The 18411-nt window shown below is 32.6% G+C and overlaps 1 protein-coding gene across 2 annotated transcripts in view; it reads left to right on the plus strand.

Annotated features, from left to right (window-relative positions):
* Positions 1-18411, plus strand: part of LOC135136679 (zinc finger protein OZF-like) — a 199149-nt gene that overhangs the window by 102835 nt on the left and 77903 nt on the right. For both annotated transcript variants that reach the window (XM_064066086.1, XM_064066087.1), the window contains exons 3-5: positions 1194-1442; positions 1495-1664; positions 13347-13512. In XM_064066086.1, coding sequence (XP_063922156.1) covers positions 1194-1442; positions 1495-1664; positions 13347-13512 — 585 coding nt within the window. The remainder of the gene's footprint in view (positions 1-1193; positions 1443-1494; positions 1665-13346; positions 13513-18411) is intronic.

An 18411-nucleotide genomic window follows, 5' to 3' on the forward strand; every position in this document is an offset into this window, starting at 1 on the left:
AAATGAAAAATTCATCAGAATTGAGATAGGGCGGGTGGGCGGGGCTTATATTTTGCCTCTTTTTTCTTAATATACATAGCCATCTTTTCACAACAAAAAACTTAGAGCATGGGTGAAATGGTACATTTTTGCAAGGAAATATGGGGCGGAGCGTAATTGCAAAATCAATGTTTCCTTATACAGATTTCCATTTTAAACATGTTTTAAGTTCCATGTTGTGAAAATAAGTCTATACATATTAAAACAAAAAGTCAAAATTTAAGCCCGCCCACCCGCCCTATCGCAAATGTAATGATTTTTTGTATTCGCCGTGAACCAATGGGGCGGAGCTTAACTGCAAAATACTTATTTCTTTACAAGAAATTAAGAACATGTTTTTTAGTATTGTGTTGTTTAAAGAATACTATGTATATTAAGAAAAAAAAAGCCAAAATATAAACCCCGCCCACCCACCCCATCTCAACTGTATTGATTTTTTTATTCTTAGAAACTCGAAACAGGTCTAAATTGGTAAACTCTCTATTTTCGTCCTTTGTGGCTAGATACAAGAATATAATAATATAATAATCACCTGAAATTTACAGCCACCGAAACCTGACTGTTTGAAAATCTAAAAAAAAAAAAGAATCAAATGTTAAAAATAGTTCGTTGTCTAAATTATTATTTTAAACACAATATAGAACTTTTTCGTCAAATTTTAACTGAAATAAATGATGATAGGAAGTCTAGAATTAATTATTCGTTGCCTACCTGTTGCCGTCACTGTTGGTTTTATTTTTCAAATTAATTCGAGCCATCTCTAAACCAGCAAAAATTGTTTTCCCTCTTAATTACCCTCGTATAATTTATCAAACCAGCGCCGGCGTATCTTCTTTCACTCACCATCCATCATCCTGCACGATTACGCAACAAAATCCCTTTTTTCATCCGGGCAATTAAAACCAAATTAAACAAAAATCCGATAAAGCAAGACGCGCGATAATTAGATTTATCTCGGGCCGACCTTTTTTGGTGGCTGCGCCATTATAAATTAAAGCAATCAAAATGTTAAGTTGTGCAAAGGAGGCCATAAATCCATCGCTCTTCGCTGTTGCGGCTTCCAAATTAGCTATTGTTTCATAGCAAGCATGCGGCTGATGACGGTTTCATGAATGTGAAGCATCGGCGCTGGAATTAATGAAAACTTTTTTCAGACTCACCACTCGACTTGTCGATGTCCCTGCTGTCGAGGGCCTTGAGCGGGTCGCCTCCTTCCGCCGAGGACGAGCGGAAGTCGGTTTCCGGGGACAGCTCGGCGGCCAGCTCGCAGGGCGACCTCCCGGAAACGAGCGTCCCGACGCCGAGGGCCAGGCCGAGGGAGCGGACGCTGCTGCCCTGCGGGGTCTGCAACAAGGCGTTCGACAGGCCGTCGCTGTTGAAGAGGCACATGAGGACTCATACGGGTCAGTGGCGCGAAGGTTAGCATTAGTGGGGTTATTTTTGATATTTGTGTAGGTGAAAAGCCGCACGTCTGCATGGTTTGCGGGAAAGGCTTCAGCACGTCCTCGTCCCTGAACACCCATCGGAGGATCCACAGCGGCGAAAAGCCACACCAGTGTCCCGTGTGTCTCAAGCGATTCACGGCCTCCTCCAACCTGTACTACCATCGCATGACGCACATCAAAGTGAGTATAGTGATTAAACGATAAATTTTACAGAACTGCTGAATTTCTTTCACACGAAAATTAGATATTTTTCTAAATTTTCGTCCAAAAAAAAAATGTTTCCCTTCTGTCTATTAGGACATATTTATACCTCATATAATTTAGAATTACACAACAAAATTATGAATAGCAATAGCTTCATACTTAAAAGCATATTATACATGATCGTTTCTTGTAGAGAAATAAGCATTTTGCAATTAAGCTCCGCCCCTCGGCTCACAACGAATAAGAAAATTCATCCCAATTGAGACAAGGGCGGGTGGGCGGGTTTTGTATTTTGCCTTTTTTTTCTTATATGCATGTAGTTTTCCATTCACGACAAGGAACTGAAAACTTGTTTAAAATGGTAAAATTGTAGAGAAGTGTGGGAGAAAAAAAAGTGAAATCGTAAGCCCCGCCCACCCGCCCTGTCTCAATTCTGACGATTTTTCTTTATTCGTTGTAGGCTGTCCGTAATGCAACTCTTCGAATATTTCAGTAAATACACTTTTACTATTTTTTTTTTTTGTTTTTCAGTGTTTCGAATTATCCGTTCCTCAATTTTTAATTTTTCTTTTCTCTAATATTTTGATTTGCGTTTTTTTTAGTTTCCAGTTTAATTTTTCACCTTTGAGATTTGCAATTTCTAGATTCTTCGGTTTCTCGTGTTGCATTTTTTTTTAATTTCTAATTTAAACTTAAAAATTTTGTTTTTTCATTTTTTCGATTTTTAATTTTTCGTTTCCGCAATTTTTTAATTTGTAATGTTATGAGTCTCCAGTTTAAATTTTCCAATTTTTAAATTTTGCACATTTGAATTTTTCTGTTTTTCAATATTTCGTTGCTTCACCTTTTAGACTGGTTCTATCTATTATTAATTTTAAATACCTGAATTTTTCGACATTTTATTTTTTCGTTTTTTCAGTTAGATTTCCAATTTTTGACTTTTTATTTTGGATGTTTCCATTTTTCGAAGAATCACATCGAAAATAAAAGAGCAACATGAAAAAAATGCCTTCTTTATAATTTTTCAAAAGTTCAATTTGAATAAAATTTGTACATAATTTAACAACGCCACAACAAGAACTTGATTATTTAAAAGTTAAAATTTGAAAGACTAAAAATTGAAAACTAGAAAAATTAAATTAATTACATTGAAAAGGAAAATTAAAATATCTACAAATTGAAAAATCGAAAAATCGAAGAAAAAATTGAATATTACTAAACCGAAAAAGTTAAAAATCTAAGCAATTATAGAATCGAAAAACGAAAAATTCAAGAGTTTTTGGAAACTTCGGAAAACTTAAATTAAATTCGAAAACTGTAAAGTCTACCAAAAATGGGAAAATCGAGAAATTGCAAAATCGGAACACTAATAAAAAATTTTTAAAAACTTAAAAATGGGTGCTATTAAAAAAAAGCTCAATCAACACAATATAAATAAACGTGGTGAAAGTAATTATAAATTAATTAGTTAAGAAACATTTAAATATAAAAATTGAAAAATCCAAAAATTGTAAAATCGTCAAAATCGTATCTGACGCCGATTAAAAAAAGCATCACAATTAATATAGGGCGGGTGGGCGGAACTTATCGTTACTATTCTGTAGAGAGATATGGATTTTGCAGTTAAGCTCCGCCTCTCAATCTGACAACAAATGAAAAATTCATCAGAATTGAGATAGGGTGGGTGGGTGGGGCTTAATAATTGACACGTTTTTCTGAATGTATATAGTTTTTTTTTTTCAACAAAGCGATACATAAAACATAAATCTAATGTCAAATTCACATTTTGATATTTTAGATATTTTACTGTTGCAAGAAGTATAGTATATTACGAAAAAAAAATCGAAGGATAAACCCCACTCACCCGCCCGATCTCAAGTGTGATTTTTTTCTTATTCGTAGAGAGACGGGAGGCGGAGCTTAAATGCAGAATTCATATTTCTCTACACGAAATTACCATGTGAAATATGTTTTAAGTACCGTATTGTTGAAAGAAAACTGCACATACTAAGAAAAACAAATAAAAAATTAAGCCCCGCCCACCCGCCCGATCTCAATTGTGACGAATTTTTTATTGGTTATGAGATCGAAGGGCAGAGCTTAAATGCAAAGTCCATATGTTTGAGTCATGATCGTACTGTAGAAAAGACTATTATGAGAAAAATATTAGGAATGAACATTCTTAATCTCTCAAAAGCAAAAGGAGATCGACAGAAAAAGAACAAAAATGCTCAGTCAACACAATAGACAAACGAGGTGAAAGAAATTAAAAATTAATTAGTTAAGAAAACATTAAGTAAATAATTTTATATTAATATTAAATTGAAAAATCAAAAACTGTAAAATCGTGAAAATTACAGTTTTAATAAATTTGTTCTTTTTGAATTAAATTAAAAATTAGAATCAATGTAACATTAAAAATTGAAAACTTGAAAAATTTAAAAGCTAAATTAAAAATTGGATTCTCGATTACTTGAAATAAGGAAAAATTAAAATATCTACAAATTGAAACATTTTTTTTCTACTTTGTAGAGAAATATGGATTTTGCAGTTAAGCTCCGCCCCTCAATCTGACACCAAATGAAAAATTCATCAGAACTGAGATTGGGTGGGTGGGCGGGGCTTAATCATTGACAGGTTTTTCTTAATGTATGTAGTTTTTTTTTTTTTCAAAAACACGATGCTTAAGACATTATTCTAATCCCAAATTCACTCTTTGATATTTTAAGTATTTTAGTGTTGAAAGAACACTAGTTTATTACGAAAAAAAATCAAAGGATAAGCCCCACCCACCTGCCCCATCCCAAGTGTGATTAATTTTTTTATTCGTAGTGAGACGGGAGGCGGAGCTTAAATGCAGAATTCATATTTCCCTACATGAAATTACCATGTGAAATATGTTTTAAGTACCGTGTTGTTTAAAGAAAACTGCACATACTAAGAAAAACAAATAAAAAATTAAGCCCCGCCCACCCGCCCGATCTCAATTGTTACGAATTTTTTATTGGTTATGAGATCAAGGGGCAGAGCTGAAATGCAAGTTCCATATGTTTGAGTCATGATCGTATTGTACAAAATACTATTATGGAAAGAAGTTTGGGAATGAATATTCGTAATCTCTCAAAAGCAAAAGAAAATCGAGAGAAAAAGAACAAAAAAATGCTTAGTCAACACAATATAAATGAATAATAAGCCGTGAAAACAAAAAATCGTGAAAATTTTAGTTTTAATAAATTTGTTCTTTTTTAATAAAATTAAAAATTAGAATATGGGAATATGAAACATTAGAAAATTGAGAACTTGAAAAATTTTAAAATTAATTTAAAAATTGAAATCTCGATTAATTGAAATAAGGAAAAATTAATATATATGCAAATTAAAAAATTGAGGAAGTGCGGAATTGAAATATTTTTTTTATTTTGTGGAGAAGTATCGATTTTGTAGTTAAGCTCCGCCCCTCAATCTGACACCAAATGAAAAATTCATCAGAATTGAGATTGGGTGGGTGGGCGGGGCTTAATCATTGACACGTTTTTCTTAATGTATGTAGTTTTTTTTTTCAAAAACACGATACTTAAGACATAATTCTAATCCCAAATTCACTCTTTGATATTTTAAGTATTTTAGTGTTGAAAGAACGCTAGTGTATTACGAAAAAAATATCAAAGGATAAGCCCCACCCACCTGCTCCATCTCAATTGTGATTGATTTTTTTATTCGTAGAGAGACGGGAGGCGGAGCTTAAATGCCGAATTCATATTTCCCTACATTAAATTACCATGTGAAATATGTTTTAAGTAGCGTGTTGTTCAAAGAAAACTACACATACAAAGAAAAACAAATAAAAAATTAAGCCCCACCCCCCTCCCGATATCAATTGTGACGAATTTTTTATTGGTTATGAGATCGAGAGGCGGAGCTTAAATGCAAAGTCCATATGTTTGAGTCATGATTGTATTGTAGAAAATACTATTATGAGAAAAAGATTGGGAATGAATATTCTTAGTCTCTCAAAAGCAAAAGGAGATCCACAGAAAAAGAACAAAAAGATGCTTGGTCAACGCAATGTAAATTAATAATAAGCGGTGGAAGTAAAAAATCGTGAAAATTTCAGTTTTAATTCAATAAATGTGTTCTTTTTGAATTAAATTAAAAATTAGAATCCGGAAAAATAAAACATAAAAAAATTGAAATTAGAAGAAATTAAAATATCTACAAATTGAAAAATTGAGCAACTGCAAAATTGAAATATTTTTTACTACTTTGTAGAGAAATATGAATTTTGCAGTTACGCCCCTCAATCTGACACCAAATAAAAAATTCATCAGAATTGAGATAGGGTGGGTGGGCGGGCCTTAATCATTGACATCTTTTTCTTAATGTATGTAGTTTTTTTTTCAAAAACACGATATTTAAAATATAATTCTAATCCCAAATTCACTCTTTGATATTTTAAGTATTTTACTGTTGAAAGAAGACTAGTTTATTACGACAAAAAATTCAAAGGATAAGCCCCACCCACCAGCCCCATCTCAATTGTGATTAATTTTTTTATTCGTTATGAGAGGGCGGAGCTTAAATGCAGAGTCAATATTTTTCTACAAGAAATTAGTGAAAGATGTTAAAAAAATGAGGAAGTGCAAAATTGAAATATCTTTACTATTTTGTAGAAAAATATGGATTTTGCAGTTAAGCTCCACCCCTCAATCTGACAACAAACGAAACATTCATCAGAATTGAGATAGGGCGGGTGGGTGGGGCTTAATCATTTACCTCTTTTTCTAAATGTGCATAGTTTTTTATCAACAACACGATACTTAAAACATAATAATTATAATCTCAAATTTACCCTTTGGTATTTCAAGTATTTTACTGTTGAGAGAAGACTAGTATGTTACGAAAAACAAATCAAATGATATGCCCCACCCACCTACTCCATCTCAATTGTGATTAATTTTTTTATTCGGAGACGGAGGGCGGACCTTAAATGCAGAGTCCATATTTTTCTACAAGAAATTAGTATGTGAAAGATGTTAAAAAAATGAGGAAGTGCAAAATTGAAATATCTTTACTATTTTGTAGAGAAATATGGATTTTGCAGTTAAGCTCCGCCTCTCAATCTGACAACAAATGAAAAATTCATCAGAATTAAGATAGGGTGGGTGGGTGGGGCTTAATCATTGATATATTTTACTTAATATATGTAGTTTTTTTTCAACAACATGATATTTAAGTAAAACATAATTTCTTGTTTTTGAATTAAATTAAAAATTAGAAACCGGAAAAAATGAAACATTAAAAAATTGAGAACTTGAAAAATTTGAAAGCTAAATTAAAAATTGAAATCTCGATTAATTGAAGTAAGGAAAAATTAAAATATCTATAAGTTGAAAAATTGAGGAAGTGCAGAATTGAAATATGGAAACACTGCAAATCAAAAATCTGGAAGACCGAAAAATTACAAAATCAAAAGGTAAAAAATTCCAAAAATTGTAAAATTGAAAAAGATTGAAAACTAGAAAACCTAAATCGAGCTAACTGTATAATCGAAAAATTGTAAATTAAAAAATTGAAAAACTCAAATGTTGATAGATCAAAATTTTGAAAAAGTTAAAATTGAAAACTCAAAAACTTGCAAATCGGAACAATGTACAATTAAAAAATTGCAAAATTAAAATCGAAAACTAAAAAATTGTACAATTTTTAAAAATTCGAAAATGGGTGCTATTAAAAAATCCTCAGGCAACCCGATTTAAAAAAACGTTCGCTACGAATTATCTTTCTTTATAGTACCCGAAATGTGTGACCTTCACACCTAGGAGTTTAAAAAATTCAGATTTTAGAGCAAAATAGGTAGAAAAAGTAAAACAAATAGGCAGAAACAAATAAACGGATTTGCTCAGATTCACTACCAAAATAAAAAGCTCTTATAGATGTTTTTTCCAAAGGGTGCAACAATCCGGCATTTATATCCATCTCTTGCGTAATCCCCGATAAGATCCTCCGTAAAAGCTTTATAGCTGATTAAATTTGACGTCTACATTTTGATGTCCTATATTTATATAATCCGCCCTGGCGTACCTGCTTGTCATTTTGACAAATCTCCCATCGACTAATGCGCGCGGATTGCCTTTTTTACCAAAGCACCCTTTTCAACGAACAATGATGTCTCTCCTTATGGAAACGAGCCTTCCCATATGCTTTCCAACCATAACCGATGGTAAAAAAATAAATTATTGTAATTATGATGTAACGGCCGGCATATGTCGGCTGATGGGACGCAATTCTGGCACTTGTCGGGAGGGATTTAAGGACTCTTGTGCGCACCTGTTGCGGATCAAGAACATCGGTGGTTTATGTTTCCGTGTTGAAATCTTTCTGTCCGACGATAGACGTCGATTGTAATCGAGGCATCCTCAACTTCTCTCCGCGAAAATAGCCAAGTGCCCGATCTAGCGATAGCCAAGGAACCGGATGTCTTAGCTTCGCGTGCTGGCAGATGTTACCGGGAGCCTCGCATTTCTCCGGTTCCCACACCGCAACCCTCTTCTTGATTTTAACGATTCTTATTCTTTATTATAGACATTAATTGGGCGCACCGCAGCATAAATTGATTTGGTCCCTCGCGAAACTTTGTCCCCTTTAAATCATTCCGACGATTACGGCAACAATCCAGCATGATTAAAATGTAATTTAGTGTTTACGGCAAGTTTTTACGAGGATCGCGAGTTCAACGTCGAACGAGCGATATGCGGCATTTTCTTGGAAGTTCATCAAAGCTAATAATGATTTATGGTATGATTGCTGTTCTAAGTTCAGCTACTTGCTGGTATTGAAATTAGTTAACCGGAGGGTTTTATATCATTGCGGTACACATAACTCTGAGCTTGTTGCTTTTATTGCGGAGGCTGTGACACGTATTAATTTTAAAATGATTTATGTGACATTTTGAGACGTATTGCCGATTAAGCGGAAAAGTGGAACTAATTGCCCGGTAATGAAAGGAAATTTGTTGGCGTAGCGGGGGATAATTAGAGCTTTCTTTGAGCAAAGAGTGGCTCCTGGGTTTAGAGCACCAACGGTTATTTGCATTTTTTATTGAAGACTAAATTCGAATCATAGACAGTGGCGAAGTATGGGTTACGTCGCAATTATAATTCTAACTCGATTCCTCTGACTAACATTTCAGCAGCAGTAGTCACTCGGTGCGATTACTGGTTTTTTCCTGCCGTCCACAAACCACACAAAGACGTGAAAATTCGCTTAGGTCACCGAGATAAGTCAAGTATAACAGCGTAAACAGCGAAAGGTTAAGGGTGCCTCACAAGGTTGTTACTATGACATGTGTACAACAATAAGGTCTGCAAGCGGCGAACCAGAACATCTTCGAGAGTTTCCCACGGAGCCCAGTAAGCGTTTCGCCTCCACTACTGCCCCATATAATCAGCCTTCTAATTTAAATAAACTAATTAAGAAAACACTGCTTTAATTTACACGTAATCAATACGCGAGATTTATGTGAGCCGTTAAACCGTGCAACCCGGCATTACGGCGAATTTATTTCTTAATTCAAATCTTAACCACACAATGGTAAATTTATTATCAGTTGATAAAGACCCAGCTCGGGTACGTGAAGCTCGTATCTCCTGCACGCAATAGCTCCCAGGAGACGTACAGGCCGACGTTGTTGTAACATCTTTAACTGCAATACTTATGCATCTATTTAAGTCGGAGTTATTTAGTTCTTGTCCGTGTTGAAAAGGAGAGTTGACAGTCGATCAGGCTACTATGTACGCCGTCATTGACATGGATTGCTACAGCCGCAATGGGTTATCTGATGGACTATTCGTGACTGTCTCCAGGCATTTACTGGAAAAATGGAACGAAAAATACGTTATTTCAATCGGGTTGAGTTGATAATTTCTGTACACTCTGTAGTGAACGCTAAACTGATGTCGTTCAATATGAAGACTATTCGTAATACAACTCTTCGAATTTTTCTATAAATCCATTTTTCGATTAGCAACTTTTTGAATTTTCAAGTTTTGAATTTTTACTTTTTTCGTATTTTCAGTGTTTCGAATTTTCCGTTCCTCGATTTTTAATTTTGCCTTTCTTCAATATTTTGATTTGCAATTTTTGAGTTTCTAGTTTAATTTTTCGATGTCATTTTTTCTATTTTTGAATTTTTCTGTACTTCAATTGCTTGTGTTCAATTTTCTTGAATTTCTAATTTAAAATTACGCTTTTTCAGTTTTTCGAAAAATTTAAATATAAAAATTGAAAAATCAAACACTGTAAAATCGTGAAAATTTGTTATAATAAATTTGTTCTTTTTGAATTAAATTAAAAATGAAACATTTGAAAATTGAGTACTGATGAAAAATTCATTAGAATTGGAATAGGGTGGGTGGGGTTAATTCTAATCTCAAATTCACCCTTTCATATTTCATGTATTTTACTGCTGAAAGAAGACTAGTATATTACGAAAAAAACATCAAAGGATAAGCCCCACCCACCCGCCCCATCTCAATTGTGATTAATTTATTTATTTGTCCTGAGACCGGGGCGGAGCTTAAATGCAGAGTTAATATTTCTCTACAACAAATTACAATGTGAAATATGTTTTAAGTACCATGTTGTTGAAAGAAAACTACACATACCAAGAAAAAAAATAAGCCCCACCCAGCCACCCGATCTCAATTGTGGCGAATTTTTTATTGGTTATGAGATCAAGGGGCAGAGCTTAAAAGCAAAGTCGATATGTTTGAGTCATGATCGTATGGTAGAAAATACTATTTTGAGAAAAAAATTGAGAATAAATATTCTTAATCTCTCAAAAGCAAAAGGAGATCGCCAGAAAAAAAATTAAAAAAAATGCTCAGTCAACACAATACAAATAAACGAGGTGAAAGTAATTAAAAATTAATTAGTTAAAAAAAATTTAAACATAAATAACGTTATATTAATATAAAATTGAAAAATCAAAAACTGTAAATTCGTGAAAACTTCAGTTTTAATAAATTTGTTGTTTTTGAATTAAATTAAAAATTAAAATCCGGGAAAATAAAACATTAGAAAATTGAGAACTTGAAAAATTTAAAAGCCAAGTTAAAAATTGAAATCTCGATTAATTAAAATAAGGAAAAATTAAATTATCTATAAGTTGAAAAATTGAAATATTTTTACTATTTTGTAGAGACACCTGGATTTTGCAGTTGAGCTCCGCCCCTCAATCTGACACCAAATGAAAAATTCGTCAGAATTGAGACAGGGTGAGTGGGCGGGGCTTAATCATTGACAATGTATGTAGGTTTAAAAAAAAAATACGATACTTAAAACATAATTCTAATCTCAAATCAACTCTTTGAGTTTTTAAGTATTTTACTGTCGAAAGAAGCCTAGTATATTACGAAAAACAAATCAAAGGATATGCCCCACCCACCCACCCCATCCCAATTGTGATTAATTTTTTTATTCGTCGTGAGACGAAGGGCGGAGCTTAAATGTAGAGATAATATTTCTCTACAAGAAATTACAATGTGAAATATGTTTTAAGCACCATGTAATTGAAAGAAAACTACACATACCAAGAAAAAAAATAAGCCCCACCCACCCACCCGATCTCAATTGTGGCGAATTTTTTATTGGTTATGAGATGGAGGGGCAGAACTTAAATGCAAAGTCCATATGTTTAAGTTATGTTCGTATTGTAGAAAATACTATTAAGAGAAAAATATTGGGAATCAATATTTTTAATCTCTCAAAAACAAAAGGAGATCGCCAGGAAATGAACAAAAAAATGCTCAGTCAAAACAATATAAACAAACGAGGTGAAAGCAATTAAAAATTAATTAGTAAAGAAAAGTTTAAATGTAAATAATACTATATTAATATAAAATAGAAAAATCAAAAACTATAAAATCGTGAAAATTTCAGTTTTAATAAATTTGTTATTTTTGAATTAAATTAAAAATTAGAATCTGGGAAAATAAAACATTAGGAAATTGAGAACTTGAAAAATTTAAAAGCTAAGTTAAAAACTGTAATCTCGATTAATTGAAATAAGGAAAAATTAAAATATCTACAAAGTGCAAAATTGAAATATTTTTACTATTTTGTAGAGAAATATGGATTTTGCAGTTAAGCTCCGCCTCTCAGTCTGACAACAAATGAAAAATTTATCAGAATTGAGATAGGGTGGGTGGGCGGGGCTCAGTCATTGTTATTTTTTACTTAATGCATGTAGTTTTTTTTTTTCAAAAACACGATACTTAAAACATCATTCTTATCCCAAATTCACCCTTTGCTATTTTAACTATTTTACTGTTGAAAGAAGACTAGTATAATACGAAAAAAAATCAAAGCATTAGCCCCACCCACCCGCCCCATCTCAATTATGATTAAGTTTTTTATTCGTCGTGAGACGGGAGGCGGAGCTTAAATGCAGAGTTCATATTTTTCAACAAGAAATTAGCATGTGAAAGAAGTTAAAAAAATGAGGAAGTACAAAATTGAAATATTTCTACTATTTTGTAGAGAAATATGGATTTTGCAGTTAAGCTCCGCCCCTCAATCTGACAACAAATGAAAAATTCATCCGAATTGAGATAGGGTGGGTGGGCGGGGCTTAATCATTGGTGTCTTTTACTTAATGCATGTAGTTTTTTTTTCAAAAACACGATACCTAAAACATAATTCTAATCTCAAATTAAGTCTTTGATATCTTAAATATTTTACTGGGTGATTTTGGTTTCTGGGTACTGAGGATCTATTATTATTATTAAGTATTTTACTGTTAAAAGAAGACTAGTATATTACGAAAAACAAATCAAAGGATCAGCCCCACCCACCCGCCCCATCCCAATTGTGATTAATTTTTTTATTCGTTGTGAGACAGAGGGCGGAGTTTTTAAATGCAGAGTTCATATTTTTCTACAAGAAATTACCAAGTGAAATATGTTTAAAAAAAATTGAGGAAATGCAAAATTGAAATATCGAAAAGTTGCAAATTAAAAATCTGAGAGACAGAAAAATTACAAAATCGGAAAATAGAAAATTCCAAAAAATGTAGAATAGGAAAATTAATAATTGAAAACTAGAAGACCAAAAATCGGAAAACTGTAAAGTCGAAAAATTGAAGTAATAAAAATTCACAAATGGAAAATTTGAAATCGAAAAGTTAAAAATCGAGTAACTGGAAAATCCAAAACTAAATAAACGATCTAGAAATTGACAAATCGAGCTGTAAAATCGGAAAATTGTAAGTTAAAAAATTGAAAAAATCAAATGTTGATGAGGCAAAATTTTGAAAAACGTAAAATTGAAAACTTAAAAACTTGCAAATCGAAACAATGTAGAATTAAAAAAATGCAAAATAAAAATCGGAAACTGAGAATCCTAAATTAAAAAACTGTATAATTTTAAAAATTCGTAAATGGGTGCTAATAAAAAATCCTCAATCAACATAATGTAAATAAACTAAAAATAAAAAGTCGAAAGTAATACATAAAAATATTTTAATTGTTTTTTGTCTAAAAACAGCCAGAAGAGTATTGCTGTATGTGATTATAGGGTCTAAATATGTAATGGAAGCGTGCCGCCTATCACTTTTTTGAAATTTTCACCCCTAATCTTTCACTTTGTTGTTTGTTCCAGGACAAGCCCCACAAATGCAACCTGTGCAGCAAGTCGTTCCCGACCCCCGGCGACCTCCGCTCCCACATGTACGTGCACTCCGGCTCGTGGCCTTTCAAGTGCCACATATGTTCCCGAGGGTTCTCCAAGCACACCAACCTCAAGAACCACCTCTTCCTGCACACGGGTGAGTCCCGCCACGCTTAATTAATAAAAAAAAAATCAATAAAGCGCAATGAAAGTAAAAACGGTCGGTAATTTATATCGGCAACCTTTACAATCAATAAATTAGTCCCGACAGCGCGATTATTAATAGTATTTATACCAAAGTCCCATTAGAAACATGTTCGAGCTGGTGCGTACGAAACGCCATAAATAACGAAAAGCTCAATAGGCCGGCTAGTAATTGTCGAGGTGTTACCAGGTGACTATCGGTGGCCCTGTTGCGGATCCGTTCACGTATTCACTATTAAGTTTAATTTGAGCTCGTTGGCTGGCTGTTAAGAATTCATCGGGCGTGCACCGTGCACCTTATAATTTGTATTCAGACGTAAATTAAAATACTGAAGTAGCCAAAATACTGAAAACAAAAGGAGTTGGGCGAGATTGGATAGGGCGACGGGTAGATTGCATCCCCAACGTATAATTACACCTGGACAGTAGTTCGATAGCGAGCGGTAATCACAGGCTGCTGCCTCTGGCCATGCTTGCTCCAGCTACCGTTCAACTACAGCCGTTCAATTAATACCACCGATGGGTTTGTTGCGCTACGAGAATTCAAGGATGTGGGGATCGGCGATACCACCTGTGGGCTGACCGCCTCTTGGCCTATTGAAGGCTCCAACAACAACAAAAAAAAACTTCTGCCCTTTTCCTTCCTTGGTCGCGAAATATTTCTCCATCGAGGAAAGAATTATACATACAATATTAATGGACAATAAATAACTCTCTTAATGCAATATTGATATTTATGACAGCGAGTTACTAACTTTATTATGTAAATAAAATAGTTGTAATATCTGTAAGTAACTACTTACCAGATTAACGCTACTAATATAAAACAACCCTCGGCTTCGCCTCGGGTGCAACTAATTTTTCAACGTTAAAACTTCTTTAACATCGTCGATATAGCGACAATTTTATTCTTAGTTCATTTTTTATCACCCAAAATTTTACGATTGTGATATAAGTACTTAAATAAAATAAAGATATAGGTTGAGAAATACCCATGTATCGAAAGGAAAGGTAAAAAATGAACTATATGCTTTACCCGAGGCGCAGCCGTGAGTTAAAAATTACTCGGGTCACTTAAAATTCATGTTGTCTGGTAATCTTCCGTTTCGTTACCGATAAAAAATTATTACCAGTTACTAAATAAAATTAAACCTGAAAGTCTTCATTAAAGTAATTATGATTTATAAAAGTCTCTGGCTTTTTTTGAAAATTATTATGCTTTCAAGCCGAAAATAATGAAACCTATTTACAAAATACCTGGTCTCTATTTAGTAAAAAAAAAATATCCAACATGGAGAGAGCAATAAAAAACATTATCAAACACAGCCAAAAGTTTGTCTTTGATAGACGGTAATTTGGTCAGTTTGAAAGTTTCAAACGATCAAAGGCAAATTTTATCTTCAGTAGTGTTTTTTATTGGTCTCTCGGTAAATGATACCATATTATGACGAAAAACGTTGTCTAGTATCCTTTGAAATTTAATGTTAACAAAATTAGGTGGCTTCACCCAAACACTCTCGGTTCCTGTTATTCAGTTTGATATTTAGGGTTATATAGATAATTTGTGATCGAGTTGTCCTTGGGTAACACCTTTGTCTGGTTTCAATTTAGTCCATAATTGATGAATGCAAACGTACTCATGGGAGATTTGTAATAAAATCTAATACCAAGAAGAATTTTGAAAATATTTTGTCAAACCCAAAATTTTTTGCAAATTATGGTTTTATATAGGGAAATGAGAAAAATAAAGCAATTTCACTATTTTTGTTACTGATTTTTATGATGATGACTAAAAAGGCGAGAGTTAAAATTACTCGGGTCACTTAAAATTCATGTTGTCCGATAAAAAATTATTACCAGTTAAAAAGTAAAATTAAACACAGCTGCCTGAAAGTGTTTATTAAAATAATTATTGTTGTAAAAATATCTACCTTTTTCTTTTTTTGGAAAATTATTATTTTCTGGACATTTGTCTTTGATAGAACTTTCGTATTGACAAATTATATCGTCAATTTGAAGGTTTGGGTTGACAATACAACGATTAAAGACAAGTTTTCAAAAATCCATGGTTTACCTTTGATCGTGTTTTTTAATGCGCTTTAGATAGATAATACCATATTATGAAGAAAAAAGTTGTGTAGTAACCTTCGAAATTTATTGTTAACAAAATTATATTGATCAAAGTTGTATACTGTAAAATTATTTTTAACTCTACAGTGTTCTGTTTTTAAATTTGGAAACGTAAAAAATATATAGATAATTTGTGATCGAGTTGTCCTTGGGTAAATTTAATATTCATATATGAGAGAGAAAGATTTAAAAACTGAAGGCTTATAATTAAGAGCGTAATTTGTGCCCGAGGCGCAGCCGAGGGTTGGAAACGTACTCATGTCAGACAAAAATAAAGCAACTCTCGGCTTTGCCTGGAGTAATAATAATACTTTTAACATTATAGTTTTATTCACGATTTTTGAAACACTGAAATTTGTTTTCGTAGAGAATTTTGGGAAAATTAGCAAATTAGATTTTTAAATAAAAATGAATAAAAAAAGAACGTATGTTCAGAAATTGTATTCAAAGCAAAGGCAAAAAATTAAGTGTATACCCCGCAGCCGTGAATTAAAATTACTCGGGTCACTGAATTTTAAGTCTTGTAATTTTCCGTTTCGTTACCGATAAAAACTTAAACATAGGTGCTTAAAAATCTTCATTAAAATTATTATTATTATTTGTAAAAGTATGCTTTTAAGCCAAAAATCATAATCAAACTTATTTCCGAAAGTAGAACGACATAACATAACATAACGAGAACAATAAAAAAAACGATCAAAAGCAGCCATGGGTTTTTGGACATTTGTCTTTGATAGAACTTTCGTCTTGCCAAATTATCGTCAATTTGAAAGTTTGAGTTGAAAATATATACGATGCAACGCTGATCAAAGCCAAACTTTCAAAAATGCATGGCTATCTTTGATCGTGCTTTTTATTGCCTTCTCGATTCCATAATACCATATGATAAAAAAATGTTGTCTAGTAACCTTTGAAATTTAATGTTAAAACAAAATTATATTGACTCAAAAAAAGGCAAACATCAAAGTTGTGCGCTTCTTTGAGGACTATACTCTAAAATTATTTTTAACTATACAGAGTGTTCTATTTTCAAGGCATAACACACAACTTGTTTTTTTAATGAAACGGCCTACATATTTTTACATATTTTGATTCTTCTTAGACTTTACAACCATAGTTTATTTTTGAAATTACGATGCGACGTTGCCACGTTATTCTAATTTTCTTGAAAGTTTTTAGCAATGGAAAGGTTCATAAAAAAATCGCAGGAAGGTTATTTTTAAAATCTGCGTTACGATATTTTGAGGTAAAATAATTAAAGAGTATTTTTAAGAAAATTTTAATTATCACAATTTTCAATTATCTATATTTCAGTTGTTTCAAATAGAACACCCTCTATTTTGTTACTGGATCGTACTCTATTTTTTGTTCTCTTTCCTTTTTGTCAAGTATCTTCTATACTTGATGTTGATACAGGATGTTCTGTTGAATAAACTCAACTATCGATGTTTGAGAGTCGTAAGAATTTTTTTAACACTCTGTATACTAAAATTTGATTTAAATCACATCACAACAAAGCTCGCACCCTTATTTACTCTTCAGTCAAATATTGCAACACAGATTTTTAAAATAACCTTACTGCAATTTTTTTTGTGAACTGTTTCATTGCCACAATATTTCAAGAAAATCGAAATAACGTGGCAACATCGCAACGAAATTTCAAAACTAAACTCCAGTAATAAAGCATAGAAAGAATAACTAAACACTAGAGAAGATGTTCAAAATTCCTGCCTTGTGCATATAAGTAAGCTCGTAATATTTGCAAATTTTGATAATTTTTTGTAAAAGGTAGTCATCTGTACCTACTTGCTAAGATAAAACTGATTTTGGCAAATGAGGTACCGTGTAAAAAAAAGAAAGGGTGGGTGGGCGGGGCTAGTACCTGCTAAGATAAGACTGATTTTGGCAAATGACATACCCTGTAAGAAAATGAAGGGTAGAGGGTATATTATTTGGCAAAATCAGTTTTATCTCTGTAAGTACTAGCCCCGCCCACCCACCCTTTATTTTCTCAGAGAGTAGGTGATTTGCCAAATCAGTCTTATTTTGGTAAGTACTAGCCCCACCCACCTGCGCTTTATTTTCTTAGAAGATATGTTAGTAATCAAAGGAAAGTCAAAAAATTAAGTGTATACTTTACACCCGAGGCGCAGCCGAGAATTAAAATTACTCGGGTCACTGAATTTTAAGTCTTGTAATTTTCCGTTTCGTTACCGATAAAAAATTATTATATTAAAGTATCTGCCTTTTTTTTTAGAACATTATGCTTTTAAGCCAACTATAATAATAATCAAACTTATTTATCAAAATAGAACGACCTAACATAACATAACGAGAACAACAGAAAAAAAAACATCAAAGTGAACCATGGGTTTTTGGAGATTTATCTTTGATAGAACTTTCGTATTGCCAAATTATCGTCAAATTGAAAGTTTGAGTTGAAACTTTAAAAAATGCGTGGCTTTCTTTGATTGTGCTTTTTATTGCTCTCTCGAGAAGTAATGCCATATGATAAAAAAAAAATGTTGTCTAGTAACCTTTGAAAATTAATGTTAACAAAATTATATTGGCTCAAAAAAAGTCAAAGATCAAAGTTATCCGATACTTTGAGGACTGCACTCTAAAATTATTTTTAACTATACAAAGTGTTCTATTTTTAGGGCATGACACACAACTTGTTTTTTTTTTAATAAAACGGCCTGCATATTTTTACATATTTTGA

This window comes from Zophobas morio, unplaced genomic scaffold, assembly GCF_036711695.1.
Source record: "Zophobas morio isolate AGI-343-1 ecotype UQ-CSIRO unplaced genomic scaffold, CSIRO_AGI_Zmor_V1 ptg000026l, whole genome shotgun sequence".
NCBI classification, from domain to species: Eukaryota; Metazoa; Arthropoda; class Insecta; order Coleoptera; family Tenebrionidae; genus Zophobas; species Zophobas morio.